General features: G+C 40.4%; 1 protein-coding gene across 2 annotated transcripts in view; it reads left to right on the top strand.

Moving 5' to 3' along the window:
- The window catches only part of SNX9 (sorting nexin 9), a 112,235-nt gene that overhangs the window by 48,208 nt on the left and 45,812 nt on the right, over window positions 1-18,215 (top strand). For both annotated transcript variants that reach the window (XM_045544634.1, XM_045544635.1), the window contains exons 3-4: window positions 1,261-1,335; window positions 2,975-3,100. In XM_045544634.1, coding sequence (XP_045400590.1) covers window positions 1,261-1,335; window positions 2,975-3,100 — 201 coding nt within the window. The remainder of the gene's footprint in view (window positions 1-1,260; window positions 1,336-2,974; window positions 3,101-18,215) is intronic.

The raw sequence follows: 18,215 nt of genomic DNA on the forward strand, positions 1-18,215 counted from the left end.
GGCAGAGGCCATGGTAGTTTCTTAATAGTGAAAGTATTTAGACAAACCTATTTTATAATTTTGGACACAAAAAAGAGTTACTGGGTAGAAAGTATATGCAGTAACTTTAGATAATATGCTAGGTGTATATAAGTAAATAGGTTCCATTTTTAACCATAAGAGAAATTAAAGATTCTTAGGTCTACCCCCCTAATTTTTTTTAATGAAGTATTTCTTCATTTTCTTGGTAAAATAACATTGTCTTCAAGTTGCTATTGTGGTCAAAAAGTGATGAGAATGTAGTTACGCAGATTCAGATAATTATTAACTAATTAGGGTACTATTTAAAAACTTAAGAAAACTCTTACTATTTTAAGGGGGAAAAGTAGGACTTTGCCAAGATAATAGATCGAAAAATGGGAATCCTGGTATAGAGTTCTACTTTATTATTTAGTTTACTAATATTATTTATCCAGAAGAAGTAAGGAACCACGGATCATTTAGCTTTTCATACATAATAGACAATCCTAAAACTTAGTGGTTTTAAACCAATAACCATTTGTTACTGCTCAGAAATCTATAAGTCAGCTGGATGGTTCTGCTGATCTGGGCTGTGCATGCGTCTGCAGTCACCTGGAGCCTGCTAGGGGCTGAATGGCCTAAGGTGGCTTCACCCGTGTGCCTGGCAGTTCTCCTGTGAGGTTGGCTGGCTTTGGATGGGGCAACAGGGACACTGGGGCTTGTGTCTGTCATCTTCTAGCAACCGAAATTGATTCACATAGTGGCTGTTCCAAAACAGTGAGCTGAGGTGTGCAGAGGCCCTAGAGGCCAGGCTCTGAACACCCCTGGATTATTTTCACCTGACCAGAGAGGTCATAAAGGACAGTGCAGATTCCAAGGCTGGGGTCGTGCATTTTGCCACTTGACCTGCAGTAGTCAGACCTGCAGACCACTTTGTCATCTACCACAGGCCAGTAAACAGAAAGGAATTACAAAAGATGGTAATCTAGTAATAGATTATTCTTCAATCTTTGATCACTTATTGTTGAAGTTTAATTTTTCTTGTTTTTAGATTACATCATTTTCTGGAGTAAAGAGAATGTTTAAAAACTTAAAATTTTGAACAGTATTCTGTAGAAATAAAAAGCTTAATGTTAATTACTTTTTTATGTATAACAGTTCCCAAAGCAGAATTTCTGCAGGAAATTCCAACTATAATCATTTTTCTTTCTGTCTCTCTCTCTCTCTCTTTTATTTTTTATTTTTTGATAACTCTCTTAGGATGTTGGTGGAGGATGGCTGGAAGGAAGAAACAGCAAAGGAGAACGGGGGCTTGTTCCCACAGACTATGTGGAAGTAAGAACCTATTGCCATTTATTAATTAAAGCTGATCTTTGTCAAGCAGCTTTTTATGTACGATCAACTTATGGGATAGACTGGAAGGCAGCAACTTTTTGTAAAAATTTCCATTGTAAAAGAAAGACATGCTGATTATTAAAATATGGAAACTACATTGAAACAGAACTAAGGAAAATTACCTATAGACCCAAGCTCCAAAGAGTGACTACAAATATTTAGGTTGTTCCTTCTGAGGATAGCAACTTTTAATTATGCTGAATAAAAGTTCCTATTTTTCCTTTGCTGATATTGTATAATAGCTGTTGCCTACAATACTGTTTGTTGTACAACTGATTCACAGAGTTTAAATAGATTTTTTTAAAACCATATACCTCTCAGTTTCTTCTCCCATTCCCATAAGCAGAAGGGCATCTTGAAGGAGCTGCTGTGAGAATTGCCTGGTTTAAGCCCGGCTGTGATAGGTGTGGTGCTGCAGCACCCTGGTGAGCTCTCACCTGACTTGCCTGGGCCCGGGACACACCCGCGCAGCCAACAAACCTTCCTCTGAGCCAACCGCCTGGCGCCCCCCGCTGGCAGTGTGAAGGTCACTCGACCTGAGCATGCGCTGCTTGGCGAACTTGCCTCTCTCAGGTGGTGGTAGGGAGAAACCAAGGACAGTAAAATTGGAGCTGGATCAAGAATAAAGGTACCTTCGGTTCACCCCCAGGAAAGAATGCCCTGGGAGGATGCTTACCTGGGACCTGGTTGTCTTTCTCTTGTTCTTGATTGAGAGTGAAGGCTGGGGAATCTGGAACTCTCTGGAGAATCTGAGGAAATCCACACTTTCCTTCAGAAATGCGGGCCCAGGCACACACCCCGACCTTTTCCATACAGCTTCAGACGGTTCACAGGCCCCTGAACTTAGTCCACAGGTCTTAGTTTATGTCTTGTTTTAGTTCTGTGCACTGTGCATCCAGGAGTCTAAGAAAATCTGAGGATTTGATATTGGCAGTAATTGCATTTTCTAGAATTCTTCTTACTTACAGAAAGGAATCATTACTACAGACATTTGTGGGTTTGCTTATCTTCTAAGAATATAAACCCCCCTCTGTGAGAAATGGATAGATCCAGCAGGCAGAAAGTCAGTAAAGACATAGCTGAACTCAGCACTGCCATCACTCAGTTGATGTCCAGTAATGGACACCTACAGACTCTTCATCACACAACAGCAGAACACACGTTCCTCCCAAGCTCACGTGGGACTTTCACCAAGACCACATTCTGAGCCATTAAACATACTTCAAGATAGTTAGAAGAAATCATACAACGTCTGCTCTCAGACCACAATGGTAAACTAGAAATCAACAACAGAAAGATAACTGGAAAACCCCAACATACTTGAAGATTAAACAACACACTTCTAAATAACTCATGGATCAAAGAACTCTCAAGAGAAATTAAAAAATACTTTGTGCTAAATAAAAATACAACTTATCAAAATATGTGGAATGTGCGAAAGCAGCACTTAGAGGGAAATTTGTAGCAATGAAGAATATGAACCCTTTTCCATAGTAGGTGACAATTCTTGCTTGCCCTCAGGGACTCTCTGAAATGACCCAAACCTATGAAAATAATTGTGGTTCTTTCTGCTATTCAGATTTTACCCAGTGATGGAAAAGATCCATTTTCTTGTGGAAATTCAGTGGCTGACCAAGCCTTCCTCGATTCCCTCTCAGCAAGTACAGCCCAAGCCAGCGCGGCAGCTGCCAACAGCAATAACCAGGTATGTCTCACGTCCTCCTTCTGGACGTGGCTGGCTTGACTGAGAGCAAGGTGCGTTTGTGAAGGTTTGTGATGCATTACAGCTATTGCCATTCCTTGAAAGCATAAACAAAGTAGTTTTTAGGGGTTTTTTTTGTGGCATTTCTGTTGGGTATTAACAAAGAACTTACCTGTTAAGCCTGTTGAAGACTGTTTTAAAAATTGATTTTGAGAGAAAAAGGCAGGGTGTTAATTCAGAGTTGCTTGTAGAAGTCTACATGATATGAACACAGACCCCGGAAGTTGCACATACCTTCTCAATGAAGGCATGGAAAGAAGAAGAGAGTTGTCTTGTTTAGGTCAAGGTCAAAGCCCCTGCTGGCTCAGGAAATATATTCTCTGACCTTGGCACGTTGCTTCCACTCCCAGAGCTAGAGGCCCCTCATCCTGCAGGTAGAAGCAATGCATGTAAGAGTCACTAGCAGATTCAGGCACTTAGCACTTGGCACTCTCATTGTGTACTTCCGGAAAACTTAGAATAGTGGGGTAATTTGAGAAAAATACAGTGAAATTTTACATTATTTTTAATTAAAATTTGACCAGTTCAGGTTAATTTGCCTAGTCCTTTTTCATTGAATGATTATCTGGAGTGAATGATAAGAAGAAAACTGAGAAGATAGATATCAAAATACTGTTGCTACCAACATCTTTAGAAATGAATGGGCTTTAGTAGATATTATTTCTTGATATTTTTAAAAAGTTTTAAATTATATGAAACCTAATATTTTTATCACTTATAATTATTTGCTTACAGAATTATCTCTATATCTTAACCTTTCAAGGGAGTTTGTATTACCATATATTAACTGCAAATTTTATACATTTTAAAATAGCTTTTTGTAGACATCCTGAGTTACAAATTAGTCTGACCCAGATAGTTAAAATTCAGGGTCAAGATGATCACTGTACTTGAAGAACATCTTTCTATATTTTGTTACTTTGTAATACTTGAGAACATTGGTCAAAGGTTACTCACTGTGAAATGTGAAGAAATACTAGTAGACCTTATTGAAATTTTCCCAGGGATTCTCAACCTGAGCACTGTTGACATTTTAGGCCTGATACTTCCTCGTCCTGTGCACTGCAGGATGTTCAGCAGCCTTCCAGCCCGTGGTGGTAGTACCCCCTCAGTGTGACAACCTGAAGTGTCTCCAGGTAGTGCCAAGAGTCCCCTGGGAACAAGGATCAACCCAGATGTAATTCAGTGGGTTACATAAAAAACATCCATGAAATGGGTTTGCATTAAGTAAAGGGCAACATCTTAATAAAAGGTAATTATAATGAGGTGATCATAGAACAAGTGAAGGAAACAAAAAATAGAAATATTCATCTTATTTTGATTTAGGGGACCTACTTCAGCCATTCTCTCAGAATAGGCTGAAGCACTAAAGCTAATGAGCATAAACTCAAAATCAGGTTCAAGTCTTGTTCTGTTATGAAATATTTTCCATGGTATTTAAATGCAGTAATATAAACTAGTATAAGTCTAAGTTTTTTTCATCAACATTATTTATTAGATAATTTTTTTAAAAGTTGGATTTTACTTATCCAATCTAATGCTGAATTTAATCAAATCCTTTGAAGGCAAAATAAAAATGAACTGATACTAGAATTAACAAATTCAGAAAGCATGTTCATAATTAATTTGAGCATTTGAATTTAACTTTCTTTGGGGGGGGGAGATAGAGTCTCACTCTATTGCCTGGGTGAGTGCCGTGGCATCAGCCTAGCTCCCAGGAACCTCAAACTCCTGGGCCCAAGCAATCCTTCTGCCTCAGCCTCCCGAGTAGCTAGGACTACAAGCGTTTGCCACCATACCAGCTAATTTTTTCTATTTTTAGTAGAGACAGGGTCTTGCTCTTGCTCAGGCTGGTTTCGAACTCCTGAGTTCAGGCGATCCTCCCGCCTTGGCCTCCCAGAGTGCTAGGATTATTGGTGTGAGCCATTGCACCTGGCCTGAATTTGACTTAAGTAAAAATATTTTCAACATCTATCTCTGATCTCTGTTATCTGGGATATGAGAACAATTTAAATAGGCCAAAATTATGGTACATTTACATAAATGCCATGAAAGATGTTATGGGTAAGAAACCAGCTGACCATTATTTATTGGTAGCTTTTAAAATTTTTGCTATTAGCTTTTGCCCATTCTTTCATTTTCTGAATGTCATTAAGAAAATATTATGTCTGTTCCAGGGATGTACTTCTTGGGATGTTCTGGTTGTCCACTCTGTCTGCCATCTGCTCTCTCCCAGGGACAGTTTTGTCTAAAGGACAAGTACATGGGAGAAGTGGGGGCCTCTCCTCCACCCACCAGGCCCCACAAGGCACATCCCCTCTCGGGGCTGCATGTCTTCCGCTCTGTACGCGGTGCCAGCTGAACCAGTATCCATTCACTCTTCCCAGCATCAATTAGTCTAAGTTTGCCTCTCTTCCCACAAGTGCAGTTAAAGCCCCCGTTCAGCTCCTGGGCATCCAGCTTTCTTTGTGTTAATACTTTTTTCTTTAAATCATATCTTTTTAAAGAAGAACTCCTAGAATAACTTACTTTGAGCTCCTATTTTTAAATTTATTTGAGCCTTCCTTGATTTTATATTTTTCATCTGTACTACACATCAGAGTAATCAGTTGATAAATTTATAACCTAGTATGTAAAATAGCACTCTCTTTTGTTTTTCTTAAAACTCCTAATTTTGGATTGCTTGGGGTGCACTTGGGTTCTAGATTCTTACTGAGCCATCACAGAGGTGAAGTGAGGAGTTCACCGCCATGATGGCTGTGATTGCTGTCTTCCCTTAGCGTAGGTGAGAGAACCTGTCATCAGCAAAAACTTCCAGTCACTTGGCTACAGTGTGGACTAGGATTGTAAATGTGAAAGGAATATAATGTGTTATTCTTTAAATGGACTTAACAGTTTAATTTGGATAATTATAAAGCTGTTTTTTTTTAAGTACTTGGGGAAAATATACGCGACATTTTTGTTTTTGAAAAACCTTGGAATGTGGAAGGCCATTCTAAGCCTTACAGGATGTCTAGCAGCCATTATGGAGAGAATTGATATATTTACGTCAAAAAGTAATAATAAACTAGGAAAAATACTTCTAACATTGGACAGATATAGATTCATTTCATTAATGTACCGAGAACTGCACATTTGTAAGAAAAAGATGAACAACTCAGGAAGAATTGGACAAAGTGTGATTAGATTGTTCATTGGGAAAAAGTATAAATAGTCAATAAACTTGCAAAAATGCTCATTTTGAGATTCTTCTATCAAACTGGCAGTGAATGAAAACACTATAATAAGACCTAGGGTGAAGAAAGGTATTTAGGCCAGTGATGCCAAGGTGGTGAAAGGATAAATTGAAGCTTCTGGGGCCAGTTTCATGTGTTAATATTTACAATGCATATCCTCTCTGACCCTGCAATTCTTAGTTCGTCCTTTGGATCTGCTCTCAGAACACAGATTTCTAGGCAAGAAAGTTTACTGCAGCTTTGTTTGTAACACAGAAAACTGGAATGTAAATGTCTGGCCACAGGGGACTGATCAAATAAACCACAGGACAGCCCCACAGGAAAACGGGGCTGCTTTTAGGAAGGATGAGGGTGGATTCAGATGTGCAGATATGGATGTATGACTTTTTTTTAAAGACACATCAGATGGGGTAATGTTATCTTTCTTGTGTTTAAATACCGCCCCCGCCCACACAAAGTACATAGAAAATTTATTGAAGAATACTCAAGAACTGAATCAAACTCACATTGTTTTCTTACTCAAGTACATATTTTATATTATTTAGATGAGGACAGCCATCATAACACATTAGAAAGAAAGAGTAGTTTTTAGTGGTTATTGTTAATTTTATTATGAGTTATCAGTTATATTTTATAGTTCCAAGAGCATTTCATACTAGTGCCTGTACCACTAGAATGAATTAACCAGCTGATGGTAATTAAGTTGTTAAAATGTATTCATAGTTGTCCTAGTCTTGTTTTTCACCCAGTTATTGGTGTTTAAATTATACTGTTGCCCTGATTCTAAAAAGGTTCTTAATCTTAATACAGACCTTAAACTTAGATCACTGCCTTTTTTTTTTTTTTTTAAGAGACAGGATCTCACTGTGTGCATTGATGTGATCATAGCTCACTGGCAGCCTCAAACTCCTGGGCTCAGGAGATCCTCCTGCCTCAGCCTCCCAAAAGTGCTGAGATTACGGGAGTGGATCACTGCTTCTTTAGGGTGCTTACTTTTGAGAATTCAATGGGAAGTTATGTTCATACTTTTTTTGAAGAATAAGAACAATAAGGATTAAATGTTAATTAAAAGTTGTATAGACCTAGATGTTTTATCTGGAGGGTTTTGACCTGAGAGGTTTGTTTTCTATCTTCTTCACTCACTAGAAAGATAGATATAGATAAGTAGATATATAGGTATATATGTGGGGGGATGGAATGAAGTGGCGTCTCTTTTTGTTAGAACCCTCTGGCCTCTGTGGCATGGTGTCCCTGGCACGTCTGTTTCTCTGTCTCACGGCTTCTCAGCCCAGCCCTGACAGTGGGGTCGGGAGCAGCTTGTAAGTGTTGGTTTTAGACCTGGGCTTGGCAGTCGGCTCTACCACGTAAGGATTGTGGCTTTAGTATAAGACCTGCTTCCTGAATTGTCAGAGGATTGGGCCACCAGAGTAGAGTGGTGTCAGACACAAGGAAGACATTTAATAATTATTTTCCTTCTTTTCCCACCTCTTTCTTTTTTCAGAGCATGTCCTCAATGCACTTATCCTTTTTTCTTCCAGTCTTTCTCGCTTTTCTACCCTCTCTAACCATGTGGATGATTCCCTTATAAATGTCTCTTTAATCTTGAATTTTCTTTCCAATTTGCTTAATTTCCAGCTCTTTGCTGAACAGTTCTATCTGCATATCTCCTCTGTATCGCAAACTCATCTTGAACAGAACACTTACTACTTCCCCACAAAACTAGTTTCTCTTCCTGATGTTCCCATTTCTTTCTCTGAAATATTTCTTCTTTCTGTGTCCCTCCTTATTCTACTCTCAAACCCTGACTGAGTGCCACTGTGAGCCACAGTTACCGATAGAAGTGTTCTGCATCCTTCACATGTGTGAGGGGAGGGAAATAATTGGAAGCTCCTGTTCTAATGGATTTCTGTCCTCTTTCAAGCGGCAGCATAGCTTGGATGTCATGGCAGTGAGCTCTGGAGCCACCTTGCTTAGGTTTTAATCCCAGACCTCACGCTTCTGTGTGGCCCAGGGTAAGCTGCTTAGCGTCTCTGTACCTTGTCTGAAAAACCTCATAGGATTGTTGGAAAGAGTAAATAAAAAAATGGTTCTAAAGTATTTAAAACAGTACCTGGTACTTAGTAGTGATTGTTCGTTGTAGTCATATACCCCGTTGCCTCCAAAAGAAGACATTAAGTGTCTTCACCTCATTTTATCACACTTCACTTTATTGTACTCCACAGATACTGAGTTTTTTACAAGTTGTGAAGGTTATTGGTGGTCCTGCATCCAGCAGGTCTATCAGTGCCATTTTCCCAACAACATGTGCTCGCTTTGTGTCTCTGTGTCATGTTTTGGTAATTCTCACAATATTTTAGACTTTTTCATTATTATCATGTCTGTTATGGCGATCTGTGAGCAATGATCTTTGACGTTACTACTCCAGTTGTTTTGGAGTACCATCAACGGTGCTGGTAGAAGACAGTGAACTTAATCCATACATGTGTGTGTTCTGACTGCTCCACTGACCGGCTGTTCCCATCTCACCTCAGGCCTCCCTGTAGGCCAGTTATAACCCTATAATGGCTTCGAAGCGTTCAAGTGAAAGGAAGAGTCCCACGTCTCTCACTTTAAGTCAAAAGTTAGAAATGATTAAGCTTAGTGTGGAAGACAAGACTTGGCCAAACAGCCAAGTTATGAATACAAAGGAAAGTTCTTGAAGGAAATTAAAAGTGCTACTCCAGTGAGCACAAGAATAATAAGAAAGTGAAACAAACCTTACTGTGACCTTTTAAAGTTGATCATCTTTACCTTTCCTTTTCAGTACATTTTCATCTTAGTTAATGTCAGACCAATTTTAATTTTCCCAGGTGACCTAGATTGTCCTGTGACCAAGTACTTCATCTGATTATGCCTCTTTACATCTTCTTTTTCTCTAGCACAGTCCCTAGTCTTTAAACATTTTCTTAAATTCAAACTTAGCCAGCTGTCCTGTACATTCCTGTAGTCTGGATTTGTCTGATTGTTTCCTCGTGCTATTGTTTGAGTCGTTCCTTTATCCTTCGTACTCCTGTAAGTTGGAAATTATACCTAAAGGCTTAATGGACTCAAATTGAACATTTGGGGCAAGAATCTATCACAGGTGCTATTGTGTATTTCATGTTATATCACATCAGAAGACAGACTATCTGGTCAACCCCCCTATTGCTGATCAGAGTGACCCCTGGGTTAGGTTGATGACAGTCTTTTGCCTCCACTATATTGTATATTTTCTCCTTTTGACCAGAAATTAATCTGTCTGGTATTAATTTATCACTAATGACCAGTTATATAATGGTTTACCACCATTGCTTATCCTTGCCAGAATCAATAATGTGATTCCTTCCATAATGACTGAGCTGGCTTTCTTCTGTAAAAAAGGACTTAGCTTCCTAGTTAGCTAACTTGAATTCCTATATCTAATTCTTTCTCTTTAATTGTCAGTTTTCAAAGTAAGAAGTTATTTTATAGCTGCTTCAAATACACTGCCAAATGAGCTTTCCTGTCTTTTTTTTCCCCCCAGTGGTATAGTGGACCCATGGATTTACATTGATTCAGTGTGGGTTTTTCTTCTTTGTGCTTAAAGTCGTCACCCCTCGGAAGCCCATTCAACTGGATCTTCTACCTCATTAATATTTGAAAGCTTTCTTGCTCTTAAAATATTGCTAATTCTATCATCTATATCATTACTGGGTCAGCTTAGATTAATTAATTCCTCTCTTCATTATGAGTCATAATGTTTCTTTTCATGCCTGGTAATTTTTTATTGAATGCCAGACATTGTGATTTTTACCTTGTTATATACTGAATATATTTACATTCCCATAAATGTTTTTGAGCTTTGTTCAGGAATGTACTTAAGTTACTTTGAAATGGTCTAATTCTTCCAGGTTTTATTTTAAGCTTTTTTAAGTGGAAACCAGAGCCACATTTACTTTAGGGATATTTTTGCCCTTCTACTGAAGCAAAACCCTTTTTAGTATTATACTCAGTGTCCCATGAATTATAAGGTTTTCCATTTCTGGCAGGTGGGAACAGCCTTGTGTGAGGGATTGTTCTCTTAATTCTTTCATATGGTTCTTCGCCTGCCTTTGGGAAGCTTCCTCACACTATGTGCTGGTCAGTACTCAGATCTCCAGAGCTCGCTCTCTGCAGAGCCGTCTTCCCCGGTACTCTTCCCGGACTCCAGCTCTGTCTCTTCAAACCACAGACCCGCTGGGCTTCGTGGGGGTTCTGCATCCCTGACCCGTGGACCGGAAAGCCTTTCTAGGGGGTAACCTTGGGCAGCCATAGACTTACCCTGTTTGTTTCCTGTATCTCAGGATCACTATTCTTCATTATCTGTTGTCAGATCAGTTGCAAACAGTTTGATATATTTTGTCATATTTTTAGTTTTAAGTGGAAGCATAAACTGGGTCCCTGTTATACCATCTTGATTGTCTACTTTGTGTATTAATTGATTTTCAAAAGGAAGTTTATTTAGATCTGTAAAATCAGAATAATACCACTACTTACTTCACAAGAGAGTTGTCCCTGAAAAGTACATTCTCATAACAATGTGTGAGTGTTAATAGTATTGACTTCCCCACTGGACAATTGGGGAACTGGGATTTGAAGTCTAGAAGCTGAGCTCCAAAGTTGTCCTCTGAACAACTGTGCCGCACTTTAGCTGTTGATTGGCTTCATGGTTATTTCAGTTGTCTCTTCTTACAAGGACGCTGTGTAGTGACCCCGTTAGAAGCTCAGGAGCCTGTACCAAAAGACATTTACTTTTGCTCTCAAGTTCACAGACTCACTGGGCTGTCCTGTTGCTCACAGCTGGGTTTGGTAGGACTCATGTTTGTCTCTGTGCTTAGCTTCCAGTTGACTAGGTGGCTTTGCTCATTGTGGCTGGACTCTCACACGTCTAGTGCCTTTGAAAACAAACAGGTTCAAAATCTTAACATTTTTATAAGCTTGGCTATATTTTTTTCTCCGGAGTTTGTTCATTTGCTGTGTGAACGCATGATATTTGTTCCATTCCTGCTGTGCTGCTTATGATTATTTTTAGTGCTTCAGTGATACCAAGCAGCAGACTTTAGAAAATACAATACATTAAAGATAACCCACTGTTACACAGTTGGGACTTTTTGCATGTAATGTTTGTGAGTGAGTTGCATGCTGGAATCTTCTGGTGACTTTGATCCTACCATAAATTTGCTGTTTTTTAGTTAAAAGCTTGGGTATACTCTTTTTCACCCCTGTTCACTGAACACCTTTTTTATTTTAAGGTGGATATTTTGGCTCAGATTGGTTGTGTTGAAAGTCTCAGTCAGTCACCACCTTCTTCATCTTCTTCTCCCATAAATAAGGTAAATTTTAAACTTGAATGCAAGAGGAAATAAATATTTAATAACCCCTAAAAGCAATCTTTTTTCCCCAAGTGAGGTGATTGCTTCAGGTAAAGTATCTTCCAAGAGCTCTTCTTGGGGCATGGTAACATAGAAGGTGGAGTATGTAGGTGTTGGAAGGTGATTGGGATTTACACCTGGGAGGCCTTTCAGCTGCGACTTGGACTAAGACAGATGAATTTATCCCATAGGCAATGAGCACTAATGAAAGGTTTTTGTTTCCATGGTGGACAGTGAGTCAGGAGGACCTTGGTACCATAAAGAGATGGAGCAGAAGAGGATGAAGACGCTGCTCAGTAGAAATGAGAGAGGAGGGAAAGGTGGAAGAAAAGTATAGAAGAGGCATTGCAGAGTTTGAAAGCTGAGAAAGGAGTTGAATGGATTATTGTGTGAGCAGATGTGTGCAGTTGAGAGACCGAAGGGGTTTTGGGGTTGGAGAACAAAAATGCCAGAGGCCAAAGGATCTTTAAACTAGATCATTGTAGTTTAGTTTGTTACAATAAAGGTTAGGTTTTGAAAAAAATCAGTATCTCAGCAGTGAGCACACAGAAAATGTTTGTGCCAAAAGTCCTAAGAATTAGGGGTTACTGTTGACTTCTATGATGAAACATGTCTGTCTTCCTCCTCTTTCTTTTATACATCTGAAGGAAACAGATCTTTGGCTAGAATAGAAAATATCTTAAATGCCTATTATTATCTCTTCAATTAAAAATTTCTCTGTTAATATGACCTGGCATTGGAACCATTTGGAAATTTAACTGTCTGACCTTGTCCTGTGTAGCATGAACTAATAGAGGTACTACTCAGATGGGGATTCACTCTAAGAACTGCCAGGCTCCATTCTCTTCTTTATACTTTAGATGGCCCCATGCATTCAGATAACCTCTATTGAATACATGCTGTGTGCCAGGTACTGTTTTAGGCACTCTGTGCATCGTGTCACTTAATCCTTACCAAACCCCTCTGAGGAAGATAATGTTGTTTATTTTCTAAGTGTACAAACTAAGAAAAGTGAACTAAACTGCCCAAGTTCACAGAGCCATTAAGTGGTAAAGCTGAGATTCACACCCACATAGACAGGCTTTAGAGCCTAAATTCTTAACCACCATACCCATGTGAAGTTTACTTGAATCAAGTTCCAACACTTTCATAAAGGGATTTAAAACCCAGTGGATTTTAAATCTCTCCTTCTCCTTGGCCCCCTTTGTGCCGTATTGTATCATTGTAATGTGAGCAGCTTTCCTACGGTTATCACCCTCTACTGTGTGCGTCCATCACGCCCACCCTCGTGGCCTTTCTGAGTCCGTTCTGTGGCTTTCTGGCTCTACAGTCTGGTTCAAGCCAGTCTGCTTTCTGAAGAAACTCAGCTAATGCTATAAATCCTTTCAGTGGGTATGTTTTAAAAGTCTCCCAGTGTAAAGCCAATGTAAATGTATTTCTCTATTTGTCTTAGGAAGCTAGGATAGCTTTTAAATGTAGGGTGTTAAACCAGCAAATTTGTCGAGTGTATGGCTCCTGGCCCGTAAGGAGCATTTAATTTAGTTGGGGTCAGGAAGAGAGTCCGATATGATCAGTGAGTTAGTGATTAAACAGATAAAATGTGTCTGTCATAAAGACCCAAACAAACATGCCTTGGGAGTGTATTCATTTAACAAAGCTTAATTTGCTAAATACTTGTGTGCCGGGCCCCATGTTCATAGGCAGCGGAGATGACAGGTCACCCTGATGGACACAGCCCTTCCCTGTGTCCTCGTTTACCTTCTGACGGAGCTCAGATGACAGAGTGATTGTATAAACGAATTTGGTGTGTTGAATTTTCCAACATTTAGTTAAAATTTTATGCATAGAAAAGTTAAACGAATTTTATAGTGAATAATCATATACCCACCTTCTAGGTTTTACTATTAATATTTTACCGTTCTTGTTTTCTTACATGTCTGTATCTTCCAACTTTTCGACAGTGAGTTGATACCACTTTTACAACTCGGAAGGTGTTGTCAGGTGCTAAAAGTCATATTTTTCTGTGGTCATGTACTGAATATCACTTATTCTGTAATTGACCACAGCAGGTTATTTCCTGAGGAAAGACTCAAATCAGTGTACATAAGGAGAATCTGATTTCCCCCTTTGTGACATGATAATATTATAAAGCTTAGATGTTTGACAAGTGTTAGGTTTGTTCCAGGTGGGAACCCAAAAAGCATGTATAGGACAGAATGTGGTTAATGCAGAATTTAGGCTTGTAAAACAGTAGCCGCAGGAGTGTGGAGAATCCCCAGCCAGCTGCAGCCAGCGTTCCTTTCCACCCACCGTGGGGATGAAGTGTATCCCGCCCTGGCTCTCCTGATAGGGGCCACGCTGGAGCTGAAGAGTGGATGTGACTGGGACGGCGGGGTCCTAGGAGCTGGTCATTTGAAAAAGAATTAATTACAACTGGCTGTTCTGGCCCACTTACTTACTCCCCCCAGAGAACCCCACTATAAAACCAAAGGCTCTCCCCTTTTCTCTCAGGATGTTTTTTTTTTCTGGGCTCCACCTATCTGCACCCAGATACTCAAAATAAACAGCATTTTGCTACACACGAAGCTTTGTGTGTCTCTCTCTCTCGGCTCTAGACCTAACAACAAGGAGTAATATGTGTTTCATACAAATTATCAAGAACATCATGTTACTGAAAACTCGGTGCTTGTCCATGAGGCTGAAGAAGAACGAGAACAAGTGGTTTGAGGAGGAAGGAAAGAGAGTTTACTTTGCTGGCAAAGGAGGAAATATGGTAGACCTTCTCATCTCAAAAACCCCAAATTTCCTGAACGTTCACACAAATACAGAGCTTTTAAAGGACGGGTTCTCAGCTTCAGGCAATTGCAGTTGATAATTCTGATCATCCCATCTCCCCTGAAGACAGTCCTGGGGCCTCCCTTGACCAGGTGGGGCTGGGCCATCTCCTGTTGCCCAAATAAACAACAGACTGACCCTGCCCCCCCCCCCCCAACCACTGCCCTGAGGCAGGGATGCAGGCTTTAGAGGCAGGAAATATTTTTGCCATTTTTTTTCCCCAGGCCATTCCCTTTGTTACAATCACATTTAAAATATTTGAGTCCTTGCCACTTTATGCAAGGCATTTTGAGAATCTTTTGAGGAAAATGTTCTCCAAATAAGACAATGCTATGCCCCTGACTTACCAGTAGGACTGACCAGCTGATAAGCAGATAACCATGGCAAAAGACTGGCCTTGGAAGAGAGTGGGAAGGCAGGCTGTGGGGAAGCCAGAGCCTGCAGATGGGGGAGGGCTTTGCCAAATTTAGGAGGATGAAGCATGCAGATGGAGCACAGTGTAGCATGAGAAAAGGCAGAGATGTAGAAGAGTCTAGGAAAATGTGTGGAGTTTGAAGCTTCAGAACAAGGGTGAGTGCTGGGGTAATGAGAATGGGGAATGCAACGGAAGGAAGAGTTGGGACCCTCGCTGCAGAGGTTTTTGATTGATCTGCCGAGAAGCTTGGAATTGATTCTGTGGTCAGTGAGCTCTAATGAAGAGATTTTAACTACATGTGATTGACAGTGAGTCAGGAGAAGTTGGCAAAATAAAGGGTGGGAAAAGAAAGAGGGTGAAGACATGGCTCAGCAGAAAGGAAGAGGAGGGAAAGGTGGAAGAGAAGTATAGTAGAGGCACCTGAGAATTAGAAACCCTGGCCAAGGTGCAGAATGGGTTTTAATGTCTGTAGTTAAAAGGCAAAGGAGAGCAAAGAAATCAGAGACTGACATGTGGGAATGGTGGGCTCAGAGAGACAGAGTGGGACCACTGGTTGCTAGTTACTGACAGGAGAGGAAGGCCCTGCGGGTGAGGAGAGGTTGTGAGGTTGTTGTGAGAGGGAGCGAATGCTGGGGCCATAATAGGAGCTGGAGAAGGGAGTTCCAGTTGGTTGGGTTTTGAAAGATGTGTTATCAGCAGGAGTCAGATTGAAACAAGATAGAGGGAATGTTCCAGGGAAAAAAACAAAGAGAAGCAAAGTCACCCATGGAGAATCCATAACCTAGGTAGAGAACTAGGATCGTGTATATAACCAAGTAACATAACAATTACCACAAGCCTATAAATTATGAACAAAGTAATTTTCAAAGGACAATTGTGTTATTTGTTTCTGTCCTGATTAAATGGATTTTCATTTTTTGAGAACACTTGCTATGAATAACTCACCTCTAATTTTTTCTTCTATCTTCATGAAAATCCTTCCCAGCCAGTTTGCTAAGACTTAGGGCCTTCTGGAAGGCCCCACTGAGCTTTCACTCTTCCTGTTATTCAAGTGCACAGCCCTGTGTTCCTTCGTAGTTACACTCAGCTTCGAGCAGTCTTCCGAACCGAGTCAGGCTGCCCGCGTTTGAGTTCTGCCCTGGGTTGCACAGCTGGAAAGAAGTAGAGTCAGAATTGCAGCCTGGAGCTTGAGCTCCACTGCCCTCCCCGCCATGCCACCATTTCACAGTCAGGAGTTTATGGAAATCATGCTGAATCTTCTAGACAAAGGATTGTCTATACTGATTGGCATCTCACTACCCCAAACTTTGGTGCTTTTAAAGCTTTCATTTGAAAAATAAAACCTAATAATTTAGAGCTTGAAGGACATAGATAGAGTATATATTGCTGACTAAAACTCTATCCCTAAAGAAAACGGTGTAAGGAGAGGTTCCTCTTAACCGAAGTATGATGGTCAGGCCCTCAACACGATTGCCCTCATTTCTAGCGTCCCTGAGGGTGGCCCGAGAGTCCGTCCTGAAGCCTAGTGTCCCCTTGTAAGCTGTGTGCTTGAGAACTGCGCAGTCTGGTGGATAAAATGTCTTTCTGCTATTAGGATTTGACTTTTAGAGCAAAATCACAAGTAACTTCTTTTTTCCTTAGAGGTATCTGGGATGTTACAGTGACATTATACTCCACCTGTAAAGCATGAACTCTGTTTTTTACGCATCTGGTATGTGGTAACTAGCTGGCTGCCCCAGCTGTCAGTTGGTGGAGAGTCAAAACACAACAGCTACTAGAGCATTCTCAGAGGTTACAGAGGTGCATTAGACAGTTTGGGCAATTTTCTTAGAGATCTCTCGCTCACTCACTTGCTCTCTTTTTTTTTTTTAACCAATTCTCGTGTGTGTGTGTGAGTGTGTGTGTGTGTGTGTGTGTGTGTGTGTGTGTGTGTGAAAAAGAAGACTCAAGGGAAAAACTTGCCATTTTATATTCTTAAACAGATTAAAAACTGAAATTGTGGGAGGAAAGGGCACTACTAATTTTCTCTGAATTTATCAGTAAACTTAAGGTGATTCAGATGAAAATGAACACATTTTTAATTTGAGATTCTAATGTTAAAGTTGTGAACTAAAATAAAATCTTAGGGCTTCCCCTGCCACTGGCTGATTGAATGACCCCTTCCTGGCCAAGGGGATATCCTGAAAAAAACTAAATTGCTTGCCTCGAGGAGGGGAGGTCAGACACACCTCATCATGCCCTCTCCCTTCTTGGAGATACCCTTTGTAACTCATTAACAGGCCTAAGGCTATAGCGCAAGACAAACCTGCAGGTCCTCAATTTACACAACAAATATGTCTGCTGGCTTATCTCTGATTAACAGACCTCCTTATCTTAAAACATTCCAAGCCTTTAGACAAAAAACTTCATGTCTTTAACCAACTACAGTTAAAGAATCTTTAAACCCACCTATAACCTGTAAGCTCCCCGCCCTGCCTTCTAGATGGCCCACCTTTTCAGCCTAAACCAATGTATGCCTTCCATGTATTGATTTATGACTTTACCTGTAACCCCTGTCTCCCTGAAATGTATAAAACCAAAGTGTAACCCAGCCACAGCGAGTCCACTTGCTCAAGGCTTCTGGGGCATGGCTCTGTGTCATGATCCTCAAATATGGCTCAGAATAAACCTCTTTAAATTATTACAGAGTTTGACTTCTTTTGTCTTGACAAAGTTCATATTGCTTTAGTTGAAAACTGTTAAGTTGATGCTAAAGTTCAGTTGTAAAAATGAATAGCTAAGAGATCTTATGTTAAAATATTAATGGTTTTTCTGTCAAAGTAGGCATGGTACTAGTACAAATACTTTTTTTTTTTTTTTTGAGACAGAGTCTCACTCTGTTGCCTGGGCTAGAGTGCTGTGGCATCAGCCTAGCTCACAACAACCTCAAACTCCTGGGCTCAAGCAATCCTACTGCCTCAGCCTCCCGAGTAGCTGGGACTACAGGCATGTGCCACCATGCCTGGCTAATTTTTTCTATATATATTTTTAGTTGTCCAGATAATTTCTTTCTATTTTTAGTAGAGACGATGTCTCGCTCTTGCTCAGGCTGATCTCAAACTCCTGACCTTGAGCGATCCTCCCGCCTTGGCCTCCCAGAGTGCTAGGATTACAGGCGTGAGCCA

Source organism: Lemur catta, chromosome 2 (assembly GCF_020740605.2).
Source record: "Lemur catta isolate mLemCat1 chromosome 2, mLemCat1.pri, whole genome shotgun sequence".
In the NCBI taxonomy this organism is placed as follows: domain Eukaryota; kingdom Metazoa; phylum Chordata; class Mammalia; order Primates; family Lemuridae; genus Lemur; species Lemur catta.